Below are 26,132 nucleotides of genomic sequence, written 5' to 3'. Positions count from 1 at the left end.
CGGATGCAGGATGCACAGACTGCCTGACAGGTAGAACCCGTCTCTTCTCCCACTATATCTGCACAAAGAGATCCTCCGAACGGAAAAAAACATTCTAATTGTTTCTATCTATTAGCAGATGAAAAAAGAAAAAGAAAAAACAGTGTTCAGCAACTGAGAATTATTCATTGTGATTGCTGCATTGCACATTTTGATGCAGCTGTCAAAGGTTATTAATCCTGTTATGTAATGAATCTGATGAGTTTGTCAGTTTTTTAAGTCTTCTCCGGTGAACTACTTGAATATTAGTCAATTTGGAATGCATATTAAATGTTTATTTTGGAAGGATATATTGCAAATAGAAATGATGATACTAAAAACATTTGGAAAGGTAGAAAAGGTTTATTCAGATGGAGGGCTGATAAGAAGTTTGCTTTTTATAAAAGTGTGTAGAGAGTGCAGAATAAAAAATAACTAACTAATAATAATTTGTCATGGAAAACATTATTAAACCATTGTTTTCTTCAGTTTCTTGTTCATAATGATAACAACAAAAATAGGTGTCATAAGATTTAAATTTAAGAGCTGATATCTAGCCACTTTCCATGGTTTTCTTGATAATGATTTTGGTTATTATCAAGAAAACCATAGAAAATGGCTAGATATCAGCTCTTAAATTAAACTCTTACCAGCTATTTTTGTTGGGTGGTCTAATAATTTTTTCCATGACTGTATGACGTAGGATAAAGCATTTTATTATATAAATCAAATATTATTCCTCTTTTAATTTTCTATATTTTATTATATCTTTAATGTTTTGTTATTCATAGTCTGTCAAGCCTGCTGATATTTTGTGTTTGTGTTTATTAGGACAACGTATTCTCCTCAACGGCTTCGGACGATTTCTTTGGAAAATTGCACTGGAATTTGTATGACACTCTATGATATATGACTGTTAGCTCCTTGTCTTCAGGTTTGTTCGATCCATCTACTGGCCTCTTGCTTACTTGAAAGGAACCTCTGTGGCTTTTTATATTGAGTCACAGGACACAATTTTGTAGGAATGCTACAAAATTTTTCTGTGCGTTACTTTGAAATCAAATGAACCTTTCGAAAGCAGCTTGATCAGTATGCACCAGTTTTATTTTGTATTTTTATGTCTGATTTAGTGTGATTTTGGTGTTGTTAACTGCTCTGTAATCCGCAAAACAATTAACACTCTGTCGATAACTTGTTTTCTTTAATAAAGTGGGTATATGTAGTCGACAGGGTGCAGAATATTTTGGTTCTTTCCCAGTGAGTTTATGATCTGAGGCACTGGTCTGTAAGACTTTCTTGAGTGCACTCTATAGAACTCTATAGTAAAAAGAAAGAAAGACGTGCTGTAATGGACTTAAAGACACATAAAATGGAGTTGCAGCTGACCCTTTTAAAGTGGTATTTATTAGTGTCTTGCTTGTTCTTTGTTCAGTTTATTGAACCACTTGTGTTGGTTCAGTGACATCAGAGTTACTGAACTAACACTTTTTTTTTTGTTTTATTGAACCAGTTCCTTATTAGAATATCTGTTTTCAGGGGTTTTCTGGTCAAAACATCCTACACTGAAGTGACTGCACATATAAGAGAACTTTCGAAGATTTTGTGACAGATTTTCTTTAATGTTTAATAATTAATATTCTTGTTTTGTACCATTACTCTGATATTAGAGGGGACCCTTTTCATAGTCTCTTGGGTCTTCTTTGTATGCAGCTTTTTATTCCTTTTATCGCTGTCTTCTGCATTTTTAATCACTTTTGCTAACAAGTTAAGCCTGAACTCTTAAGTCCAGAAGATGAATGCATTTCAAAAAACTTTTTTTTTTGGGTTATTTGGTCAATGAACAACTGGCGCACCGCAGTTTGAACTCCAGGAGAATTAAAGTGTTACAACACAGTTTGACTTTAAGTGCCCTCCACCTCTGTGACCTGCTCCATGGTGGCTCTCAGGTTGTCCATGTCCTGGCTGTACTGCTCCCTCAGAGTCTCCATCTCTCTGTCATGGCACTCCACCTCCTCCTTCAGCGCTCCCTTCAGGGCCGTCAGCTCCCGCTCCCGCTGGTGCAGGATCTCCTCATGCCGCTGCCGGAGCATGGTGGCCTCGGCCAGGTCAGCCTGCAGGGTCATCAAATCCTGCAGAAAGAAACACAGAGACAGTGAGACAGACGGGCAAGTAGACATGAAGTCATGTTTGTGAGTGTGAGTCGTTTTAAGCTCTATAGTTGGATGTTTCTTGAGCACTCAGATTGTTTTTTTCCACTATTGTCAAGGTAGGGCTCATTTTAACTACTTTTATGTGGTTCTATTAATAAAAATGCTAAATCTTTTTAAATTGATCATGTTTTTATGTTAAAACTCAACCTGAAAAGTAACTAAAGCTGTAGTGGAGTAAACAGAACAACATTTGCATCAAAATGTAGTGAAGTAGAAGGATAAATTTATATGTGGAAATACTCAAATAAAGTACACGTACCTCAAAATTGTACTACTAAATACAGTACTTGAGTAAATGTATTCAGTAACATTTTAAGTCATAGTTAACTTATTCCCTTAAGTTTTCATATACAAAGACTTAAACTGAAGGACTAGATGTTTTCTAACAAAATAGTTGATATTTTGAACTAATACTAATTCAAGCAGGTGGCATCTATATCTATGTTTATAAATAACCCACTTCTGAATGAAAAAAACCGAGACGCAGCCTCAATGGCTCTGTTTGAATGTTTATCAGACAACAAATTCTTCTCACTCTGACAGCCTACTTTATACAGTATATGCAGCCTACTGATTAGCTACCTAACTTGTCCGTCTCCTGAGCTGCCGTCTGCTTTCTTGAGACAAAGTGTCCTAGCAGCAGCAGGTGAGGCAGAGGACACTGCCACTAGCCGCCAGCCTGCTGTTCAGCTCATTCTACTGTAACCAGTGCAGCATAAAGCATGTTTAAATAGGAAAGCTAGATAGTTCATTAGCCTGCTGCCAAATGAGTATAATTCCCCAAATGATTGCTTCATCTGTGTTCATCCTCAACACAAACTCTGTTGGTACAGAGACAACACAAGCCCTGCGTTACATTGCAGTGCAAAATGCAGATAACTCCCTGAAATCGGACATTTAAAGTTATATTTAAAGAAGTTATCTGCCACTGCTTGTATCACAAACGCTCCAAAACAAACAGGACTAAACACACACTCAGCTGATCCAGCTCTGATCTTGTGTTTTGGCTTCATACAGACAAAAAGCAGTGTTTTGGTTTAGATTTAGAGACAGAGCTGGAGAAAAAATAGCCTCAGGCAAAAATACAAACAAAAAACCCTTCACCCTGCAGTCTGTGGATGTTTCAGTTGCTGCTGTAGAGGCTGCACAACTGCTGGAAGAGAAATCAGCCACTAAATTGACTAAAGTGGACAGTATTGCAACAGCCATTAAAAAACACAGTTTTCGTCAACAAGACCAAGAAGGATCTGTCCCATCCAGTGAACCAACCCCCAGCTGGTGCAGGGTTCCAGTCCAACTCAATTATTGATGCCTGTGAATGACTGCGCCTTCACACACACACACACACACACACACACACACACACACACACACACACACTGAGCCCTCAACAGCTTCCCTCTGCAGGTGCATCGTTGCCAAGAGACAAGAAGAGTGAAGTATGTAACAAGTACCGTCTGCAACGAGTCTGAGTGAGGTGAGTTTTCCGAAACCCTCCTCAGCTCCTCCTGAAGCTCAGCCAGCTGATCTTCCTGTAGGCGCAGACGAGACTCTGCCACCTCTCTGGCCATACGCTCCCCGGCCAGTCTGCACACAAACACACACACACACCATACATCATCAATCAGGCAGTAGTGAGATGCAGAAAAAGCCACAAAAGCAATAGAATGCTCCAGGAATAACGTTTTTTTTTTATTTTTTATTAAAGTTAATTAGTTCACATTACCCTGTTTTTTTCACCTGTCCTTTCCCACCATTTAATGTAACTTACACGTTTTGTTTAGTAAGATTATCTTCAGAAATGAACACCACTTTCTTGATTTTTGCAGAAATGCAATTGACAGATGTAAAAAGCTAATGTTGTAAACAAACTATTCTACCTTTACACTTTACTTTAGCATCACCAACAGCAAGCTGATGATGACGTTTTATATCCCAGACGACAAGCAACTATAAATATGAGATTTTTTTAGACCAATTCTGATCCTGATTTTAGAGGTAAAATATTCACTGATTGCCGATATGGTGCCTGATGTGTGAATTTTTGAGCTGGAATGAAAATAAACCTTCTTCTTTGTGGATTGTGCACTGATTTTGCATAATTAAATTGCTTTCTTTCACTACTAACTTTAAGTAAATAAAGTTAATTAATTTAAGAAAATTTAACATATTTTATGGATTGCACTGTCAACCAATTCTAGAAATAAACACTGAGAAAAAATATATAAATAAGAATGAAATGGCTAAACATCAGTATTGATGGTGAATATCCATCAATTCCTGATCACTTAAATAAAGTATAAATAAAACAAAATACATTTCTTTATAACACTGTTTCTACATCACCCAAAGAATTGTTTTCTGCATTACAGGTTCCATAAAAAATGTTTTCATATCACCAAATATTAGAAAAAAATACGCCCATATCTATAGATACCAGTATGTCTGTGATAGGCCAATATTTGCCAAAAAATATCTCTGTCTCTCCGATAAATCTGTCAATCTCTACTGACAATCTGTTGTTTCATTCAGTTTTTCAAATGTGTATGAGCTTTAGAATTCATGAGTGGGTAATTCAATTATGTATTTTATAAAACAAAATGTGAAAATCTTTTCAGCTTCTGTTTACCAAGGACTAGACTTGCAAAGCCAGACCTCTCCACAGCTGTGTCGAACAAAAAGCCCATCAAAAAAGGGAAGAGGGAGCTGGAAATGCAAAAATGCAAACTCATTTCTGGTTTTCAGGACTCATTCCTGCAGCTCTTTATAAGTGGAAGCTTATTGTTGGCTATTAGGGCAAACACCAGACATAAAAAAAACCACACAAACACAGTAGTCCTTACTCATCATGGACTTTCTGCAGCTCTTTTTTGCAGCGACTGAGTTGTTCCTGAAGCTCCTCGAGGTTCCCCTTCTTGAAGCTCCCATCTGATCCTCCCTGCTGAAGACAACACACACACACACACACACACACACACACACACACATATATACAGAAAGAAAGTGTGAGTCAGAGAAAAAGAGGACAAAGAAAGGAGGACTGGAAACATTGCAACATTGCAGCGTCACTGTCGACCTTGCAAATACATTATGCACTCTGTATTATGTGAAACTTTAAAAAGAAGAAGCCCTGCCTTGGATTCCTTGCCCTAGTTTCTGACAGTCAAAAAATCTTTAGGAGAAAAGGCCCTGCCAGTGAGCTCAAACATCGTCAGAAAAAAAAGACAATCCACTCCCTTTAAAAGTCTGTCTGACAGGCTGCAGGGGAGCACAGCCGAAGCGGCGGCGCCCACACCACTCCGCTGTTCGTCAAGGCTCCCTCTCGCTGAAAAGGAGGTGTAAGCGCAGCCTGCCCATGAAACCTCTCTTATCCTCCTACACACTCATTACACAGACGCACACTGGGAAGAGCAGAGACAAAGCGAGGATCACGGACGGTCGTGCTCCTCGGGGGACCTCACATCTCATACTTATCAGCGATGGATTATAAAGATGTATTTTGTACAGATTTGTTTCATTTTCCTCTCGTTCCCTGCAGGACAGTTTGTAGATTATCCTGTTCTGGGACATTTCACTTTCTCTCTGTGCTCACAAAGAGATAATTAATAGAAGATAACATAATTGGGAATATGTATAAGTTCTTTTGAGCGCTTTGAGTGAATTGCATCAGCTGAATCCTTGTGTGTATTAATCTTCTACAATAAAAGAGACTCTCCTCTCCTGCCCCGCAGTATCTGCAGACATACTTGAGGATGATGGGATTATATAATGCAAAGGGGATTCAATTAAAGTCTCAACTAAAATAATATCTGATATGGTTTGATAGCCTCTCGTCCAGTGGATACCAACATGAGGGTCTGGACCCTTCAAAGTGGTCATGAGAAACATTTTAGGGGTCATGAGAGAAAGAACAATTTCTTTGTTACGCATTTGAGGATTTATTTTCTCAAACTTTCTTCTTACTTTTGCTTTTTCCCCCCTCAGGAATAAATCAATAATTTTACCACTTCAGGCCTAGAGCTGCAAAATGGGCAGAAAGGCTGTTTTTTCCCTGTATTTTTATTCTGTTTTCAGTTTTTACAATAATGATATCCTCAGTGTAGCTTTTCATAGAAGACAGGATAATATAACAACTAGATGGGATTGTGTTATGGCCATAAGTTTTAATTGGCTTAACTTTTTTTTGTGTTTTGTTTCAGCATTGAGCGTGGCAGACGGGTCTAAATATTAAAAGGAATTATGCAAAAAAGTTTACAAAAAACTAGAAATACTAGGGGCTGGACGGAATAATATGTAAAGTACAAAAAAGTAGACTCTGCATACTTCTTGGGAGCATTATCAAGGTTGCAGACTATTTTTTCCAACTAAAAACTAGAATACCCATGGGCCTCAGTCACTACTACAATGGAAAAGAAGCTAGTCTGAGCTGTAGTTAATTTTAAATGCTTCTTTGTTGAATCTGGGAACAAAACATGGCTCTATATTGGCAGAACTGCATAATCCAATATTGACCAAAAGTGAACACATTCAAGCTGCAGAGTGTAAAAATAGTTTGCTCCTAATTGCTTAGCTTGCATTCACCATTAGCGACACATATAACATAATTTTAAACTCGATGAGCGTGTGGATATTCCAGCATTGGCAAAGACTGCCTACACAGCAAATCCACTCAAAAAAATTAATTAAAAGTCTATATCAGTGAAGGGTTTCAGAGATAAAGAGTACATTTGGCTAATAGTTTAGCCTTTCATTGACGATAGCCAAAGGCTCATGGCTGAAGCTAGCACCTTCGGGGGCTGTAAGCCAAGTGTTTGCAAAGAAAACAGAACAGTAATTGTCCAACATGTTCTCCAACATAAACGGCAAAATAAGTCGTGTGTCAGTACCACAAATTACGGTACATATGTACGTATCACAGCCCGCGGCTTGCGGTAGAACGGCGCGTTCTAAAAATAGTACACACGTACGGTCCGTGGTTGTAAAAAAGACTGAGGTTTCTTTGGATTTATGTCAGAAAACCACTGACCTAGGTTTAGGGCAGAGAACTTCCTGGTACAGCATTATGAAAGACAGTTTAAACAGTAAATAAATTAAAACTTAAAAGTGAAGTAGTAACATAGGGTCATGTGACTGCCGCAAGTAACGTAAAAACTAAAGTTTTGTTCAAAAACGTGATTCACGTAACTAATGCAAATAATGTAACTTAAGTTAAAAATGGTTACTTTTGGTTTTACACAGGACGCTAACCCAGTTCTCCTGGGTATAACTTCACTCTTTGTTCAACCCGTCCACAACCTCTGCCTCCTACCACGCACGGGCGTGCGCCCCTTTAAACTTCACTTGGCTGTCAATCACTACTACCTCAGCAATATTGCGGCGGATGCATTAAAGGGGACAGTGAAATACGGAAACATAGCTTGTTTTTTGTTGCCTGTACACACGACCTATATTCACGGTTTTGACGGGAGAACAGGCTGAATTATCATAGAACTGCCACCATAAAACAGCATTGTGATCATTGAAGTTAATGAGCAGTACTTGTACAGGTTATGGTATGAAGCGTGTGCGTATGCTTATGCTCGTTTGGTGGGAGGGGCTTAGGACAGAGATCAGAGAGCTGCAGGAAGACGGCTATATTTTCAGAAAACTGCCTACCCCGGCTTTAAGAGTTGACCCAGTGCTCTTGTCTTTGAAATCCTGAACAAACAGCAGTGTTCCTTCTCTACACAATCACACACATACATCACTTCCTTGGACTAAGGTAACCGAACCCACCAGCATCTGATCCTCAATTAACCGGGGGAACAAACAGGGTGTCAGTGCATTAACTCCATCACTCTCCCACTGACACATTAACTGGCAACGCTGCATTAGACAAGTCAAAACACACCACAAGCACTTAGAAAGAGCCACAGACATTAGTGGGAAAGAGGGAATGTGGACCCTGATGTACAGTAGACAGCAATCTGGTTGTAACATAAACGCTTCAAAACAGTCTTTGCATGATGCTTTTAAAACACGCTCATCCGATCCTGCTCTGATCTTGTGTTTTGGCTTCGTACAGTCAAAAGCAGTGTTTTAGTTAAGAAGGAAAGCTGCAGAAAAAATAGCCTCAGGCAAAAAAACCCCACGGTAAACCCCTTCATCCTGCAGTGTTGAGCTGGCTGGGGATGTAGCTGTTATCGCTTCGCTTGAGATCACTGAAAAACACACAGGTTTTTGTACGACAAGACCCCTCTGAGAAGGATCTGTCCCATCCGGCAAGCCAACCCCCAGCTGGTGCAGGGTTCCACTCCGCCTCAATTATTGATGGCGCTCAATGACTGCGCCCTCACATACACGCACTGCGCCCTCAACAGCTTCCCTCTGCAGGTGCATCGTTGCCAAGAGACAAGACGGGCAAACAATTCACTGGCAGCCGCGGCCACAATCACACTGCAGAAGTACATAACAAGGGGTCATACATAATCAAGTGCATGTAATATAAGAAGCTGAGGACACAAAGGAATCATCTCTGTATGTAGATTTATGCAAAATGATGCAAATTTAAAGGAAGTAGTGTGCTCATAAAAACCATGGCACAATCTATTTTAATAAGGCGCCACAGGAGCACAAAGGAGCAAGAATGGCACCAAAATTGACTGAAGAATACTCAGCGTGCTCCTTAATTTTTTACATTTTTTGTCCTGCCAAAAGAAGATCCTTGGAGACAAAAGTGAATGAAATAGAAACTTCTCCTCAGAAAAGAGGACAGGCTGCCAACCATCTGTTAGCTTCAGTACAAGAGCTGCTCTGTCGAGAAGAAGACGCCCATCACAGACACCAACACTTTTGTTTGACCAACATGTGGAACACACACACAACAAAAGCTAATTGGATTATGTGGCAAATATAAATGCGTGCAATGTCTTCGTTTTTTATATGAATACAATCAGTTTGCCATGCTTTTTGTAAAGTGGGAAGCTTTTAGGTTAAATGGTTGCAAAACAAATTCATGATGCTACTTGTACTTCAAAGCAACTACTGCTACTGTAATACTGAATCTGCATGGCAAATATGATGCAGCCAGTTAGCTTAGCTTTCCATAAAGATTGTTCAGAGGTGCTGGTAGGCTTGCTGTTTCCCTCTGTTTATATTCATTTTGCAAAGCTAAGTGGCTGCTGGCTCAATTTTGACCTTATGGACATGAGTTGTATCAGTCTTTGAATTTAACTCAGCTAGAAAGCAGAAAAGCACATTTCCCTAAATGTTTAACTGCTCCTTAAAATGTAAAAGCTGTAATTCAAATGTAACAGTGTTATGCCACCAGCAGAATTAAAAAAAAAAAAACTGGAACTCAATACTAAGCAAAAAGGATTGGCGTTTTTTTTTTTATTCAGGGACTAATACAAGAAGAACAGCTCATTTATTAGAGTCTGACAGTAATGTCTACACTTACACGCTTTTTTGGTGCTTTTAACCACATGTCATGGTCTTCATCAGTGAACTGGCTCAGGTGTAATCATGTGATGTACATGTGGAACACCAAAGCTGCTGATGAGGACAGTGAGATATGGTTGAAATCTACAAAAAGGTGAGTAAGGGTGCTTTCACAACCCAAAGCTTAGTCTGTTTCAATCAAACTCTGGTGCGGTTAAATCCTTTTTATTGTTTGTTTGGTCAATTGTGAACACTCCAATCGTACTCTGGTGCGGACCAAAACAATCGGTCAGAACGTAATCCAAGTAAATTACTGAAAATGAACCAAAATGCAGCAGATTGTGGGCTACCTGTGCTGGCATTTTGTGAGATGTACACAGAGTGACAGATGCAACAAGACTGGGAGAGGACTGACTCGGACTTCTGCTGAAGTCTGTTGTTTGATTGACATGTGGTCCGTCATTTGGTAGGAAAACCAGAGCAGGATTACGGCCGGTAGAATCAAAGGCATTCGAGGTGTTTTCAGCTCCATGTTTTTCATTTATTCTCCACCTTCAACTTTACAACCAATAAGAAATAATACTGAGAGTATATTTCCAGCATTCTCCGCCTTCTCACACCTCTCCACAAATGAACACACAGCATTATAATATTTTCACTAATCTATGTTCATACCTTAAAACTGCCGGTTGTGTCGTAGACAAGCTTGGCCTTCCTTTTGAGGGATCCTTCATTCTCACTGGTGCTGATCAGGAGACAGTGGACAGAGGATGAGATTAGAACATGTGCATTTATATAGAGAAACAATGGTTCTGGTCATGCTTGTGGTTTATTTACCCGTCTTTCAGGATGTTGTAAATAGCCTGCTTCACCTGCGCCTCCTCCCCAGTGACGAGCTCTTTGCTCAGACTCCTCGGAGTTATCTCCTTCAGAGAGTTAGCAGAGTGAGAAACACACACAACACAAAGAGATAATTTAATACCTCACAATCGCTGGGACTTACAGGCTTTTTGGCTACAGTTGGATGGGTGTCCTTGGCAACAAACTTCCCTGGTGACTTGAAGCTCGGCTTGGGGGCCTCGAGTGCCGTCACCTTGGAAACAGATGCAGGGCTGCTTCCCAGACTGCGGCTCGCTGGGGCAGATGACGCCAGCAAATTGGAGGAGTAAGACAGAGGAACAGCGTAGGGATTCACAGTCGGAGAGCTCAGAGAGGGAACCTCAGGCTGGGCCTCTTTTCTCGCATCCAGACTTCTCGACCTCCTGCGCTCGTCAAACCTGAGTCGCTGCCTCGCTCCGGAGCGGCCTCTCGTCTGTGGGGCGCTGCCCGGCGTCCCACTGTTGAACTTATTGATGAGCTTGTTGATCGGAGCCAGGGACTTTGTGTCGATTGCTGGGATGGGCTCCTCATTAGTTGATGCTGGGGGTTCTGGGAACGACTCTGGGGGGGAGATTGTGTCTTGTTTTTTCACACTGTGTCTCCCCAAAGAGCCGGTGAAACCAGAGGCGGTTTGTTTGACCCCTCTGGGTCCCACGCCGTTTAACTTGACAGGTTTCAGCCCAGCTTCGTTATACTCCTCATTACTAGTCCTATCTCTGTTTGTCTCTGCTTCACTGGCTGGTGATTTGAGACGGGGTTCAGATTTTGGCCTGTCCCCCTGTCTACCAGCTCCACCCTCCTCCTCACCCTGTGTCCCTGCTTGACCGTCCCCTGGAGGTCTTTTATGAGGGCTCCCAAAAATCTCCCCAATCTCCTCCTCTGCTGGAGAAACAGGGGAGCGTGCTTTATTTACAGCAGGGCTGTAGGGGTTTGTTATTTCTGCTGGCTCTTTGTTGGTCTTGGGGAGGCTGTTGAACGGTGAAGGTGGCCCTGAGCTGGGGGTTGGAGTGTTCAGCTGAACTCCGTAAGAGTCTCCTTTCTCGCCATCTTTCAGGACCACATAAGGCTGTCCAGAGATTCCCTGAACGTGCACCGCCACCCCATACTTATTGGTAGGAGTGGTTGCCCCATTGTTTCCTCTGGATTTATCAGGATAACCTCCTCCCGTGTCATGGAGGTCCTTGATGAAGCGGATCTGAACGCCGTAATCCACAGGGGGCTTCCTGTCAGAGGACAGAGCACTCATGTTGACTTCCTGGTTTCTGCAAGCGGCCTGGGCAGACAAGAAGGGGGAAACAGCAAAAATGCAAATTAGGTGATTCTATGGAACAAGTTATGAAAGAAAAAACACTGGACATGAACGTCCCTGCGCTGAGACCTCATTTATTCTACAGATAACCTTTTGTTTCAGCTGTTGTACTGTTAAAATGTGCCTCACTTTTTGTTTTTACTCTCTCCAAGTTATACAAAATTACTTTATAACCTCAGATGCCTCCTCTCAATTATTTCACCTTGTTCTTTTAACTTACATCAGTCCTCCTTCTTTCCAGGTGGAGCTGACTCTGCAATTATATCAGATTATTGCTGGTACACCTCAATGAAGCAGCCATCTTCTTTCGCTGCTCTACAGGTTTTTATTTCCTTCTCACCCAGAATGAATTGTATTATAGTCATGACAAATATGCCACTGGGGCACTGAGAACCTCTTTGTGCAGGTCGTGGCCTACTTTTTCCAGAGGGTGTGATCAGAAGGCAGGGAAACAAAGAGCAGGAGAGTGACTGGGTGTATGTGTGTGAAGTAACACAGAAGTAATCAATATGTTGCCTCGAATTTACACAAGCATGTTGACTGTTGATGTTTTCTTGCAATCATTATTAATAAGAATTTTTGTATTTTTTATGTATTCAAACTGCTGGAAAGCAAAGAGGGAGATCAGAATGTCATTTTGGCTTTGATATTAGGAGGAACAACAGCAACTACTGTATAGGTGTGTAGGTGTTTAACCTGACATGTGTGGATGTATTTGCCCTACTGGTGGCCTCAGTAGCAAATTAACCTCATATTCTGACAGTTTGGTCCTTGTTTTACTGACTTTAAAAGGGACCTTTTATTTTCATATTTAACATGGCCAAAAATTCAAAGAAATAATCCTTGTGAACAAAAACCCCTCAGATTTCCAATTGTCATACAAGATAAAATACTGGCAGCTGTGGTTGCCAGAACTTCATCGTAAAAAATACAGTGAGTTGGTTTTCCACTGTAAATTTAAATATAAATATCAGCAAAAACTGTAACTTAGACTGAGTAGTCCCTTTATTTTTAGGGTAATAGTGTCCTTGTGATATTATGGTAGTTCTCCCTTAACTTTACATGAAAAAAAAAGTTTTCTACAGTTTCAAAGTTTTGTACTACTTCTTGATTCACAGTAATTAAAAGCGTCTACTAAGGTGATATTCAATTTTTTATTATATTTCTGATTAAATTTGACAGTGTTGTACCTTAATTTCCCAAAAATTTTTTTACAGTGCAGGTACACCCTGGACAGGTCAGACTATCACACATAGAGACAGACAACCATTCACACTCTCATACACACTTAGAGGCAATTTAGAGTGACCAGTTTAACCTAAGTTGCGTGTCTTTGGACTGTGGGAGGAAGCTGGAGGACCTGGAGATGCTGACACAGGGAGAGAATCTGTCAAAAATCCCATATCGGTCTGACTCTAAAAAAAAGACATTCTTTTATACTGTACGTGACAATGAAATCCATTAAATCTTCACATCAGAGAAGCTGTATCCAGTACGTTTGAAAGTTTTGCTTGAAAAACGATGAGTCAAAATATTTTGTGGATGAACATTTCAACATTTCAACTCTGGTATGTTAACCTGAGAATGTCCACCTTATTTGCTCTGAAAATGAGCTTGGCAATGAACACTATGAGAAGGTGAATACTCCTCCTATTGTCCAGGCTCTGTGGAGCATTAAACACTGGGGGCTATGTCAGGAATGGGCCTACCCTCTCTCCCTCTCTCTCTTTCTCTGCCTTTGCCAGAGTCTCCACAGTCACCAGACTTCAGAGTAGACTCACTCAGGCGTAGAGTGTTTACTTTGAGCCGTGCACACACTCTAGCTCCACTGCGCACACACACACACACACACACACACACACACACACACATGAAATGGGTGTGCACAGAATCTGCTGTGTATTCCCCATCTGGTAGCAGGTAGTTGATCTAATAAGCATCGCTGCTTTTTAGTGGCAAGAAACTAATGTGGAATTATGCAAAAGCTGCCAAATGATCACATGTGTTGTTTCTCCTGAACACATTCATCTTTGTTTTTAAACGCTGCTTAAGCTGATTTGCAGAGCTCGCCACCCTACCTACAGATTCGACTCTCACGGGAATTAAAATGTAACCGACTCTAACTGACCGCTGGTTATAGTGTAACACAAAGAACGTCGGAGTGGCATTGAAGTTGGACTGGTGAATCAAAGTCAGCCTTTGTCTTCCCAAAAACATTCTTAGGATTCCAGACGTTCCCTTTACACTCTGCATTGCGCGTGGTTTGCATTTGTATTAATAAGGACAGATTAAGAGGAAACTGAGAACTAGGGCAGCGCTAACTGTAAAGCCTACACATGTGGAAAACCGTCCACATAGGCAGTAAATAAAAAGTGAAGAGACTCATTAAAAGACGACAAACTGGAGACTAAAAATACAGCTCAAAAACAAATTAATTCCCCCCGTCCTAAAACAACAAACAACCAGGTTTGCAGACACTGGACATCAAAATAATGACCTGAATGATAAAGAAGGAGCTTCTCCTCAGCTCTGTTTTTTTTTTTTAAAGGATGATACGGTTTATTTTAAGTGCTGTCAAGGTGCTCAGCCCTCAGCTGCCGATCACTGGTCACACAGAGCTCCCAGGTGTAAATATGTTCCCTGGGTAAATACAGATTTCAAGGCTCAGTTGTTGTTCAGCCACCAGTAGCCAAACACTGCTGGGTGACAACAGGTTCACCTCCGCTCGTGCTCTTTCTTGTCACAAGAAATGGCTGTGTCAACAGAGACAGGAATGTCACCAAACGGGCCCAGCTCCTCACCCGGCTCATTTTCCTCTGCCTCCCGCCTCACGTCTCATCTTCGACTTTCTCACACAGTTTCTGTTGCCCTTGGGTATCTGAATAACTACTCTGATACTAGGGCTGGATGATTTGGATGAAATCAGAGTCAGTAAACCTGTATTACGAGATTAGCTGATTAATAAATAAAGAATTGTAAACAATTTTGACAATTAATTTAGTTGTTTAAGCCATTTTCAAGCAAAAACTACAAAAAGGAAAACATATTTCCTGCCTTTTCGGTTTTATATCCCTTGTAAACTGAATATCTCTGCGATTTGAACCGTTGGTCTGAAAAAACAAACAATCAGGAGACATTGAATTGAGCTTTTGGAAATGTTGAGGGGCAATTTTCCGTACTTTCAGACATTTTATAGCCTATGTATAGATTAATCCATTATGAAAATGATCAACAGTTGCATTCCTAATGAATATGTTTCTGAAATCAGTTTGTACATTTTCCACCCAATTGCTTATCCTGTTCAAGGTCAATCAGAATTTATAGAATAAAATATGTTTATGTACAATCACAAAAATCAAATTATTGTTCAATGTAATTAACTTTGTTTGATTGTGCTTTAGATCAGATGAAACACATGCAAAACCTGCACATTTTAAAGTATATATTTGCTTGCAACTGGTCATTTAGACAGCAGGATTTTGTAAAACAGTCCCACTATATGAACATGTCAGTAAATGATCATACAGAGCTCTATTTGAGACCAAGAACGTACTATTTTAATAACTAGCTTTTCTTTTCTTGGGTGAGTACAGTAAAAACAGAAAACTATGCAACCTCGTCCTGTTGCCAGTATTGTTGGTTGTGTTGGGGGAGGTGTAGATTATTTTGTGTATAATAGCAACAACATGGTAAAACGTGTCCCTCATTAAAAGCTGCATGTTTACATGTTGTGAGATTCAAGTTTGCCCATCAAACACAAACTTTAGGTTGGGACCATTTGACTGAGCAAACTAGTTCATATATAAATGTAAAGGACAACTGCTGGTGAGAAAACAGTGTTGGGAGAAGTATTACTGGAGTAGTACTGGAGCAAAAGTAGCAATATTGCAGAAATTGTAAAAATGCTTTGTTAACAGTAAAGTCATGCAGTCTCTATCTTACAAGTAAAATACTGGCATCAAAATATACAAAAAGTACCAAAAGTAAAAGTACTCATTATGCAGAATGGCAATTACTGAATTACTGATTAATTAATATGTACGTTACATGTTTACATCTCTTTATTGTTGCAGCTGGTAATGGTGGAGGTGACTAATTATCAAGAAACTTAAGCACATTTTTTTGTGAAATCAAGATTTAAAGAAGTGCTTTTCCATTATTCTTTGTGGGGAAACTCAGTTTTACAAATTAAATAATTGATTAGTCAACAAATATTGCAAGAGTGTTAGTCACTATGAATCTCTATAGTCGACGACGGCTCTTAAGTTTACTATAACTGGTGGTTAAAGATCATGGGAGGATTACTGAAGTGGCTTACTGGGAACAGGCTCAGGGGCCTCTGGACCAGAGCTTATGTTTAAAATGTATTGTTGGAAAGTCAATCAAAAAATCATTAAGAGAATAAAACAGCTATAGGCACAAAGTGATTACGAAGATGCAAAACTACTACAAAGATGTGCAAACAGAGTGGGGATGCTTTGAAAAAGATGTTTTGTGTCTCTTTCAGAAGACGTCCCCAATAAGTCGGTTATGACCCCATGGGTCTTTTGTACAGCAACATATTACAATGAATATTTACACTTGCTATTAGTGGCGCCTTCTCGTGGCCGTAGTAGAAACCAAGTCAGAAGTCACGTTACGGAGTGTGAAAGCAGAAGGGGAAACGGACACAGAGAATAAAGAACGACAAAGTCCACTTAGGTAATGCGGGGGATCCAACACATGGCATTCCTGTCCAGTGTGAAAGCCAAAGTATGCAATGTTATTGAAAGTAACTTACATTCAACAACATAACTACCACACTTCCAGCAATAACATGCATTTATTTTATTTTTTTTACGTTTTCAACCACCTTTTGTAATGCCAGACCATCTACGGCCGCCACAGTGTGTTAATCATAAAATGCTGACTTGGTGTTGAAAAAGTTAGAAAGCTTAATTTAGACGTAGTCTCAGTGTCATTTAGGGGTGACCACATGAGAATGGGTTAAATTGGGGACAGGGGAGTTGTGGGTGAGCGCACAGTGTCCTGACTGTGTTTACAGAACATATTAACCATTACACACAGGTGCCAGGTATGTTACAGTCATTTTAAACCTCTTTTCAGCAGCTAGGATTGATTAAGCTGAGCACATTTTTTAGATATTTGCTGCGCACTCAGACAGACAAAATGACACAATATGACAGTAATACTCTGACATATTTTCCAAAAATACAGGATTTTTTTTAAATAACCAGAAGCACGAATCAGAATATTTTCATAGATTTAGATCAATGTATTTAGTCAGGTCTCTTCAGCATTTTTGCCTTCAAATCTCAAGTCAAGCTGAGTCCCACAGCACACAGACAGCTTGTTTATATTATCTGTCACTATAATGAATAGTTTTCAGGACAAACAGGACAACTGCTCGCAATTCAGGACGGTCCTGAATGTTCCAGGACGCTTGGTCACCCTGGATGGGGGTCTTTTACATGTTAGTGCCCAGGACACCATTGTATCAAAAGAATCCACCCATGACAAATATATGAAGCACTATTATGAAGCTTATCTTTTGAGTTGATAAAGTCACGTACATCTCACCAACACAAAGCCTGCATTGTGTTTTCTTGGCAGGCAAGAAATTGTTTACACAGCTTTTCTGATAATTTAAATAATACCGCATTATTGTCCTATCAACATGTCAAATAAAGACACTTAATTCAGGAGAAACAACCAGGGGCAAAGTCGCCCCCTTAAGAGAAGCACCTGTCCTGTCTGCTCCCGGATTAATTGCGTCACACCCACCTATCCGGTCAGTCAGTATCGGTGCGCGTCGAAACCACCGGGTTGTTTACTCGAGCCACAGTGGGACCACGAGCCGAGCAACAAGGTAAACAAGTGTAACACCTGCCTCCCTCCCAACACAGCCTATTTGCAGCTTTTACCTGCTATAATAACCCCTCATATCCTCTTTACGGCGCGCGGTCAGATCCAATTATAGGCAGCAGCGGAGCGCTCACACACAGAGCTGCGAGCGAACAACAAAAGACTGTTTCCACCGATGCTCGGTCATTATCGTGAGCAGGGAAAGCTGAGCGGAGGGAGACGGCTGCCAAATCCAATCACAAAGCCACAGGTGTCCACCTCTGCTGCTAATCTAGATGTTATAAATGCTCGCTCAGCAACACGGGGCTTACTCCATTGCACTTTCAACCCCAAAAAGTAAATGTAAATTGGCAGCAGCTGTGTAAATACTCACTCTACAGCACCTGCAAAAGATGATCCAAACCCCGAAATGTTGCCTCCTCCTCAGTCAGAGCTCATGTATCAGCAGCAGCAGCGGCTCTGTTCAGTGTTGGTGGGATGAGAAGATGTTACTCATTGAACTGAGGACATCGGGAAATTTCCTCCCCCGCTACCAGTGCAACCTGTTGCCAGCACATCGGATAGTCATCGTCCCGCCTCAGGACCGACTTCATTGGTGGGCGGCTCCCCGAGGAGGCGGTGCCTGCCTGCCTGCTGTGGGCTCAGTTTCATCTCTACACACACACACACGGGTTAATAATACAGTATGTGAGTGTGTGTGTGACCCATTTCTGCAGAGATGTTGTTATAGGAAATACTTTCTCAATCAATGTGGAAATGTTTGCATGGCAGTATAGGGCTGTAATTACATCCAAAACCAATGCAGATCAGGAGAAATACTGATCACTGCTGCTGAGGCAAAACTAATTAACTATTGATAGGAATAAAAAGGTTATTCCGGTTAGTTAACATGATACACTGCAGCCTATAAAATGCATTGGTAACTTTATAAATAAGGTATAATTCCAGTGTTGGATTTAACTAAGTACATTTACCCAAGTACTGTACATGAGGAACTTGTACTTTCCTTGAGTATTTCTATTTTGTCATTTTATACTTCTACTCCACCACATTTTGAGGCAAATATTGTTCTTTTTACTCCACTACATTTCGCTGACAGCTTTAGTTTTCAGGTTGAGATTTAACTTGAAAACATTATCAATTTAAATTGATTACATTTTTTTAAACCAAACCTCATAGCAGTATATTAAGTAGTTAAAATTAACCCTGCCTTGCCAACAGTAGGACACTGCTTACATCAATACCTAAATAATAATAATCCAAGGAAGTACATTAAGTACATTTTGATGCTGATAATTTTAGACTTTTACTGAAGTAAGAATGCAGGACTTTTACTTGTAGTGGAGTAATTTCACCGTGTTTCAGTACTTTTACTTAAATAACAGAACTACTTTTTCTACCACTGTATATTTCATGACTTGAAAAATATTGCCATCTTTACACTGTACATTTCAACCCATATTCTTATGGATACTATTCTTTCACTTTAATTACAGTTATATACAATGTTATATATATGGCTGTATGCATTTTGAAAACATTTCTTATTTATATATTGTTATATATTTTAGTATTATGTGCAAAGTATTTCTTATAATCCCTCAATGTATAAAAAATAATAAAATAAAAAATAATTTTCACTCATTTCTATTATTTCTCTGCATCAAAAAGTTACTCAGTGTGTTATTGCACTTTAAGGAGTACCTCTTATGTCTATGTGAACTCTTTGTTGTTATATTAAATATCTAAATAAGCTCTTGATAATTTATTGATGTTTTCTGGAATTAACTACGCAGTTTGGGACCAATTGGAGGCAAAAGAGAGGCATACTGAAGGAATTTTCTTAATGAACGGCTCTATTTAAACCCAGGTAAATAATCATTTATCATAATCATAATAATTTATCTCTGGGAACTTTACTAAAGTTGAATTGTTTGCCTCTAGACAAATGATATATTAATACATGTTCAGTGGACCTGCAGTGCCCGTACTAAAATCCTTTCAGTTTTTCTATTTTACGATTAAGGTAAAACTTTACCGATTGAACTGTCTTTATTTTACCTATAATTAGGACTGTAGATACATAAAACAATTATCCAAATCACAGGAGATGGATATTTGGTAATGGTGAAATATGTGTAAAAATACCATTCTGAATTAAGTATTGTGGTGCTGCAGAGACCTACAGATTGTATTCTACAGACTTAAACAAAAAAAAGTAAACATCCAGGAAAGTTATAAGAACATTATGAAGAATTTACAAACCGCTTAAAATATGTTTAAAAAAAGTAACCAATAGTATTAAAATTCACCACATACACAACTATCCCAAAGCTTCACAAAATAACTGCAAAATGTCACACTAAACAAGTGTAAAACCTTAAAGGAAACTTCCAATGATGACTAAGACCTGACTGATTTGGGACTTTTTAAACTAATTCTGGTTTTAGAGCAACAAAAAAATCACAGATTACTGACATGGTGGACGATATAATTTTTGAGCAGGAATTAAAATAGTTATTTTCTAGTTTTACAGTGCATTGATTATGCTGTGGAATGACCATACAAAAAGGTACTCAGAAGGCTGCTTGCTTAAACAAATAACTTTCTTAAAGCATATTTAACATTAATAGACATTGAACTTACAATCTATTACATTGTCAACTACATCACCATCTTTGGAGTAGTAGTGCTGAACCTTACTGCTTGTCTGCTGTCTTTTTTTCTGTCCTACTCTAATGATGACCTAGGAAAAATTAAATACAGTCAGTAAAAGTAGCTGTAACTCTGCACAATATGACAAAGAAATTACAATTATTAGTTATCTGTTTCATTGGGTTTTCCAACCCTCATTTTAATACAACAATTAGCAAACAAATAAAAAAATGTGAATAAAAACAGACATGGACAAGTACAAAAAAAATCTGTCTTTACTTCAGAGTTCAGTACCTTTCCCTTCCCCACCTGGTGTGGGACTTACTGGTTCCTCCAGGTTTCACCAGGAGGCGCCAGAGCAGAGCAAGAGCACAGCACAAATGCCAGTACAAAAAACAAAAAAAAAGGAACAGCTGAGAGAGAGCAAGAAAAGAAAGGCAACTCGGACGTTGAATAAAGAAGAAGGAAAGAGAGAAGGAAGAATAGTTATAAACACCTTATACCGTGACAGAAATGTGAAGAATGGGTATTGTTCGCTCTTAAGTTATTTGGTCTACTTCAAGGCCTCTTGCAGCGCAGAGACCAGAATATAAACAAACAGATCAGACAGTTACTGCATTGGTTCACATGCAACCCCCCACTCTTTTTTTGTATTTTTAAAGGACTATGCACATCTGATATGACATGATGTCACTACTTGCTATGCCAACACCATCCAAAAGCACTGATTTCACAATTCATGTGTACTGCAGAGATAAAAAGTAATCGTTGACTCAAATGTACTGTATAAAAACCAAAACGTCATACTGTATACAACCAAGACACATAAGTTCAACTTATTATTTTGTTCATTGGTCAACTCTGTGGCATGTTCACAACCGATGGGAGTTCAAGACAAATGTTTTGTCCTAATATTTACAACTATCTCGGTGGTAAAAATCTTTTCTGTGAAGTGTGAATGAAATCTCGGCCGGGTTGTCCTTTGGATTAATCAGCACTGGGTACAAAATGACAGATACAAGAAGTTTGTGTATGTATGCATGTGAGCAGGAACTGACAGAAGAACTTAAAAGTTAGATTCCCCCCCAATAATATATGTTTCACAAAACACTTGAGATGTTACGCTGCAATATACGGATGTACTTTTTCCTTTTTTTTTTTCACTTGCTTGCAGTAAAAAGGCTTACGATGTGATAGGGCAGTGCTAGAATGAAGCATTTCGATGAATCAATTCATGAATGAAACCCAAGTCCCTCTTAGATTTTCAGGCACTCTTTCCATTATTTTTTAAAATTTTAAAGATTTCATATATCACATCTGTTTTTCATTTAAAGCCGTGGAATTCAGAGAAAAACGATGAGGCTTTGAGTTGTTGTGTCAATACACACAGTAGGGGAATATTTCAACATTATTTAGGTTCGTGTGTTTAAAATATCAATATATAGTGCGGGAGCATCCGTGCCAGTCAGTCACAAAGTGTGTGAGGTAGTGTGTTGGTGTCAGTGCTTTGCTGGTTGGCAGGCTAGATGTCTGAAGGACTGTGTAGTTTAACATTCATCATGATTTGACTCCTTAGGGAGGGGGGGGATCATTTAGCAAGAGTCACTCAAAGTGCTATATATAAGCATGAATGTCAATGAGTGTGTTTCTCTGTGTAGTGAACAAGTAAAGGGCTAGTCAAGAGAAAGTTGGGCAAGTAGCTGACATGACGCACAGGTCATTCAGTCCAATCAAAGCAAAGAATGTCTTTATTTGTCCTTGTGTGATGCACCTCCATGCTGCTCCTTTGTCATCGACTCCTCAACTCTCATTAGCTGCCACCAGCTGGCCTAATCCCTGGCGCACAAACACAGCCTGGATGTCCTTGGTCTTGATGCAGAAGTCACAGGCCCAAACAGCAGCGCTCTCTCGAGTCAGCAGCCCGTACGCCGGCTCCGTCAGGCCTGTGCAATCACGGTGGAACCAGCGTTGACACGACGCCTCGCACAGGATGGCGTCCTGATCGTCATGCACCTCCGCCATACAGAGGCCACAGGGGAAGACCATCCCAGGGCCGCCGAGTTTTCCAGGCCCAGTTGAAGGGGCGGCGGGCCCAGAGGGCAAGGGAGACTGGGTGTTTGGGGTCGAAGTGGAGTTAGAAGGGGGGTTGGGGTTGCTGCCGGGAGTGTTGCCTCCGTTGTTGTTGGTCATGCTGTTCTGACTCGAGTTGGGGGCCGCATTTGGCATCGAACCCCCAGCACCAGGAGTGTTGTTCTGCTGGTTGTACGGGGTGGAGCCAGGGGCAGAGTTAGGTGGAGTAGATTGTTGCTGCTGCTGCTGCTGCTGGGTCGAGTTGTTTGAGTTGGGGGTGTTTGTGTTGCTGGGGGGTTGTAGCTGACTGGGTGGTGGATGCTGGGGCTGGCCTGATCCATTTAGGGGACCAGTAGGAGAAGAGTTGGGGTTAGGCTGTGGTGGTGCTGACGGAGGCTGCCCGGGTGTATTGGCGTTGGGCTGCTGGACGTCAGGGTGGCCAGGGAAGCCTCCTCCTGGCTGTGGTGGGCCAGAGTTAGGAGGAGGGCCAGGAGTGTTATTAGGAGGGGGGCCGTTGGGATTTAGGTTAAGATGTTGCTGCTGCTGCTGCTGCTGTTGTTGTTGTTGTTGTTGTTGTTGTTGCTGTTGTTGCTGCTGCTGCTGCTGCTGCTGCTGCTGTTGCTGAGGCCCAGGCGGAGGCCCTCCTCCACCAAAGTTCTTTCCATCCTCGTTGCCTGGCCCTGGCGGACTGGGGCCAGGGTAGGGGCCATCCTGTGAGGGAGGGAATTGTCCTTGAGGGGGCATACCTGGTAGCCCTCCCACCATATTGCCTCCAGGGCCACCACCCATGCCACCCATCATGTTCATTCCAGGACCCATGCTTCCTCCCATGGGAGGCAGGGGGCCATGTGGGGGCCCTCTGGGGCCTCCACCTCCAGGTAATGGCGGGCTGTTAAATGGGTGTCCCCCCTGTCCGTGCTGCTGCTGTGGAGGCATGCCAAACCGAGGGTGGGGCGGCCCCCCTCCCCCGGGACCTCCCATTGCACCTGGAGACAACATGGGATTGAATCCCGGCCCGGGGTGCATGGGTGGACTGAAGTTCGGTGGCATATTGAACTGCGAAGGGCCACCAGGTGGAAATCCACCGCCTCCCCCTCCTCCCCCACTTCCACCCCCACCGCCACCTCCAAAGCCAGGCATTCCTCCAAAGCCTAGCTGGTGATGAGGTCCAGCATTAGACGGAGGACCGAATGGTGGCCTTCTTCCAGGTTGGCCGCCGCCTGGTCCTCCTGGGCCTCCCATGAAGCCCATGCCTCCTCCCATCCTGCCTCCACCTCCATACCCACCTCCTCCGCCTGCTCCGGGGCTGGGAAGAAATGGAGCGCCACCGGGTCCGCCTGCCCCGCTGGGTCGGGATGGGGGCCCAAAGTCATCGTCAAAGGGGTTGGAGGCAACCAAGTGGTCTACCATGGGGGTAGGAGGTGGTGCAAACTCAGTGAGGTGAGAGAACCCTGCCGCCTAAGGAAAAAAAGAAAAGAAAAAATTGTTTGATTTCTTTTAATTGCTTTTATGGGGCCAGATAATTTAAATTCTCCTCCAAGCAGTGTTCAAGGTTCACTTGACACATACTGGGAGACTTAATGAAGCAAAATAATCAGATTTCAAAAAATTACCTGGTTGGTAGATTTCCTCGCCTTCTTCTTCTCCGGGCTCTTCATCTGTGAAGCTGAAATAGTGAAATATGGAGGGTAGGGGTGAAAAGGGGAAATATATTGAGAGCCACAACAAAAACAGGCCTCCCTGTCTCATGCTATTGGTCCACCACCAATCAAGCGCACCATCACATTTGGATTGGCCAATACCCCTTAGTGACAGAGTGGAGCAGCTTTAGACCTAGGGCCTCTTTTTCAAGTCCAACAGTTGAGATGGATTCAATGATGGGACATAGACTGGCATGAGGACAAGATGCTGAACATCCAGGCGCTATCATCACCAAGATATATGAAGCCTTGAATCGCAAATGACCCAGGCAGACCAAATGACCCAGGCGAGAGGGAGAGAGGCCGCAAACAGAGGCAAAAGAGGTAAGGTCAATGAGGGAGACAGGAAAAGACGAAGACATGAGAACGAGGAAACGGAGTTGAAGGTACATTTATAGCAAGATAGACATGAACCCCGTTTACAGATCCACTCTGTGAGAAACAGCCACCACCGGAGACAGTCGTGAAGTTTACATATGGGGGAGGCGAGAAGGGATTTGCTAACAGCACCAGTGCAGCCCATTGCAGCGCAGTAATGGATGATTCCGATCTGATTGGGAGATGGGTGAAATTAATTCCTACCTTTGCTTCGTTTTCCTTGTCCCGCCAGTAGTCTCCCCGATTCGGCAGCCATTAGTTAATATGACTGTCGGTGAAGTGGCATATCACCGTTCATATGCAAGAAAAAAAAAGTTAAAAATGACGACGTCTTGAAGGCTTTGAGCCGAGTAGGTGGAATCAGCCTTCAGGTCATGTCAATACCGTTAAAATGGTTATCATCACAGCAGTAACTAGCACGTTTTATGGTATTATAACGCCGGCCCAGGTCTGCAAACTCCTTTACAGCTGCAAATCTTTCGCCACGGTGTCTGTCACGCCGGGATTTGGTCACCAAATAAACGTCAGGTAAACCTGAGCTGGTTATTCGGAACAAGTTCGTCTCGTTGCAAGCCAGCTCCTACCAGCTGAGTGGAACTTGCTACCTGGCTTGAATGCCAGTACAAACAAGTAACAGAGCACCCCCTCCCTCTCTAAATGATCACTTACAGATGTGAGGCAGAGAAGTCGACCAGCTAGCTAACGCAAGCTAGTTACTACCTTGGCTAACTTGCTAGCCACGTTACTCAATGCGGCTACAGCTAGCAGCGTTGAGATTTCACCCGCTAGCAGCAAACACTGGAACATTAATCCGAACCGTGTCTTTCTACAATCATTTGTCAAAATGATCACTTAATTCCACTTATCAAAGCATTGATAAAATAAAGCAATCGACCATGTTTTTGCAAACTGTTGTTTACTATGCTAACATTAGCATGCTAGCTAACGTTAGCATGCCACTGAAGATAGCTAGCCATCTTGCAGACTGTCTTTGGAAGCAAACTGTACCCTTTCTCCGTTGCTTGCTCTGCTGTCCTTTAAATTGAAACTCTCTGGTGTGTCATTGCCAGCAAAACAGTCCTCGCACGGCGTATGCTCGTTGATCCACCATTCAACTATAATTCATTCAAAAACGCAAATTTTGCCATAATTATCGTGGCCTTCTATCGCCACCGGACAAAGAGGGACAAGCAGGAGTATCGCGCACGATGGAAGGTTACATCTCACCGCAAACATGGGGGTGTCGATAACTATACTTCATTAATAAAAAAGCTGCTTTCAAACACAGTTATAAAAACACGAGTGCTTTTGCATCGTGTATATAATTATATTATTATATTTTGAAAAACAACCCGTATGATCGTCTTCCACAGTATTTCCTCAATTATTAGAATTACTGTCATACCTATTTCTGGTATATGTGGAGCGGCTCAGAACAGACCATTTCCCAACGATACCCTGTACAATTAAAAGAAGGGGTGGACATTAATTAGACAGCCAATTAAACACATTATGGAGTGACATTATGATTAATGTTGAATTAACATTCAACACCTAAATATTAACACAACTGTCAACTTCAATTTAAGTCGTTATCTGAGAAAACTTAAGCATAAATTAAGGAAAGAT

The 26,132-nt window shown here is 41.3% G+C and overlaps 2 protein-coding genes across 4 annotated transcripts in view; both read right to left on the bottom strand.

Moving 5' to 3' along the window:
* Window positions 1-18,204, bottom strand: part of cgnb (cingulin b) — a 29,734-nt gene extending 11,530 nt beyond the window's left edge. The window contains exons 1-7 of one of the 3 annotated variants that reach the window (XM_059350135.1): window positions 18,074-18,204; window positions 10,651-11,799; window positions 10,485-10,573; window positions 10,323-10,392; window positions 5,072-5,169; window positions 3,683-3,815; window positions 1,935-2,147 (exon numbers count right to left, since the gene is read on the bottom strand). In XM_059350135.1, coding sequence (XP_059206118.1) covers window positions 1,935-2,147; window positions 3,683-3,815; window positions 5,072-5,169; window positions 10,323-10,392; window positions 10,485-10,573; window positions 10,651-11,772 — 1,725 coding nt within the window. In that variant the 5' untranslated portion in view covers window positions 11,773-11,799; window positions 18,074-18,204. The remainder of the gene's footprint in view (window positions 1-1,934; window positions 2,148-3,682; window positions 3,816-5,071; window positions 5,170-10,322; window positions 10,393-10,484; window positions 10,574-10,650; window positions 11,800-18,073) is intronic. The other 2 variants (XM_059350138.1, XM_059350137.1) reach the window with 2 other exon arrangements.
* A 2,408-nt stretch (window positions 18,205-20,612) lies between these two features.
* pygo2 (pygopus homolog 2 (Drosophila)) lies at window positions 20,613-25,711 on the bottom strand. Its single transcript, XM_059350301.1, has 3 exons — window positions 24,708-25,711; window positions 24,039-24,091; window positions 20,613-23,883 (listed from the first exon to the last, which is right to left on the bottom strand). The coding sequence occupies exons 1-3, from the start codon at window positions 24,757-24,759 to the stop codon at window positions 22,156-22,158; spliced, it is 1,833 nt and encodes a 610-aa protein (XP_059206284.1). The 5' UTR covers window positions 24,760-25,711; the 3' UTR covers window positions 20,613-22,155.
* Between the last annotated feature and the right edge of the window lie 421 nt (window positions 25,712-26,132).

Source organism: Centropristis striata, chromosome 14 (genome assembly GCF_030273125.1).
Source record: "Centropristis striata isolate RG_2023a ecotype Rhode Island chromosome 14, C.striata_1.0, whole genome shotgun sequence".
Classification (NCBI taxonomy): Eukaryota; Metazoa; Chordata; class Actinopteri; order Perciformes; family Serranidae; genus Centropristis; species Centropristis striata.
This window is presented reverse-complemented; position numbering and strand designations above follow the sequence as displayed.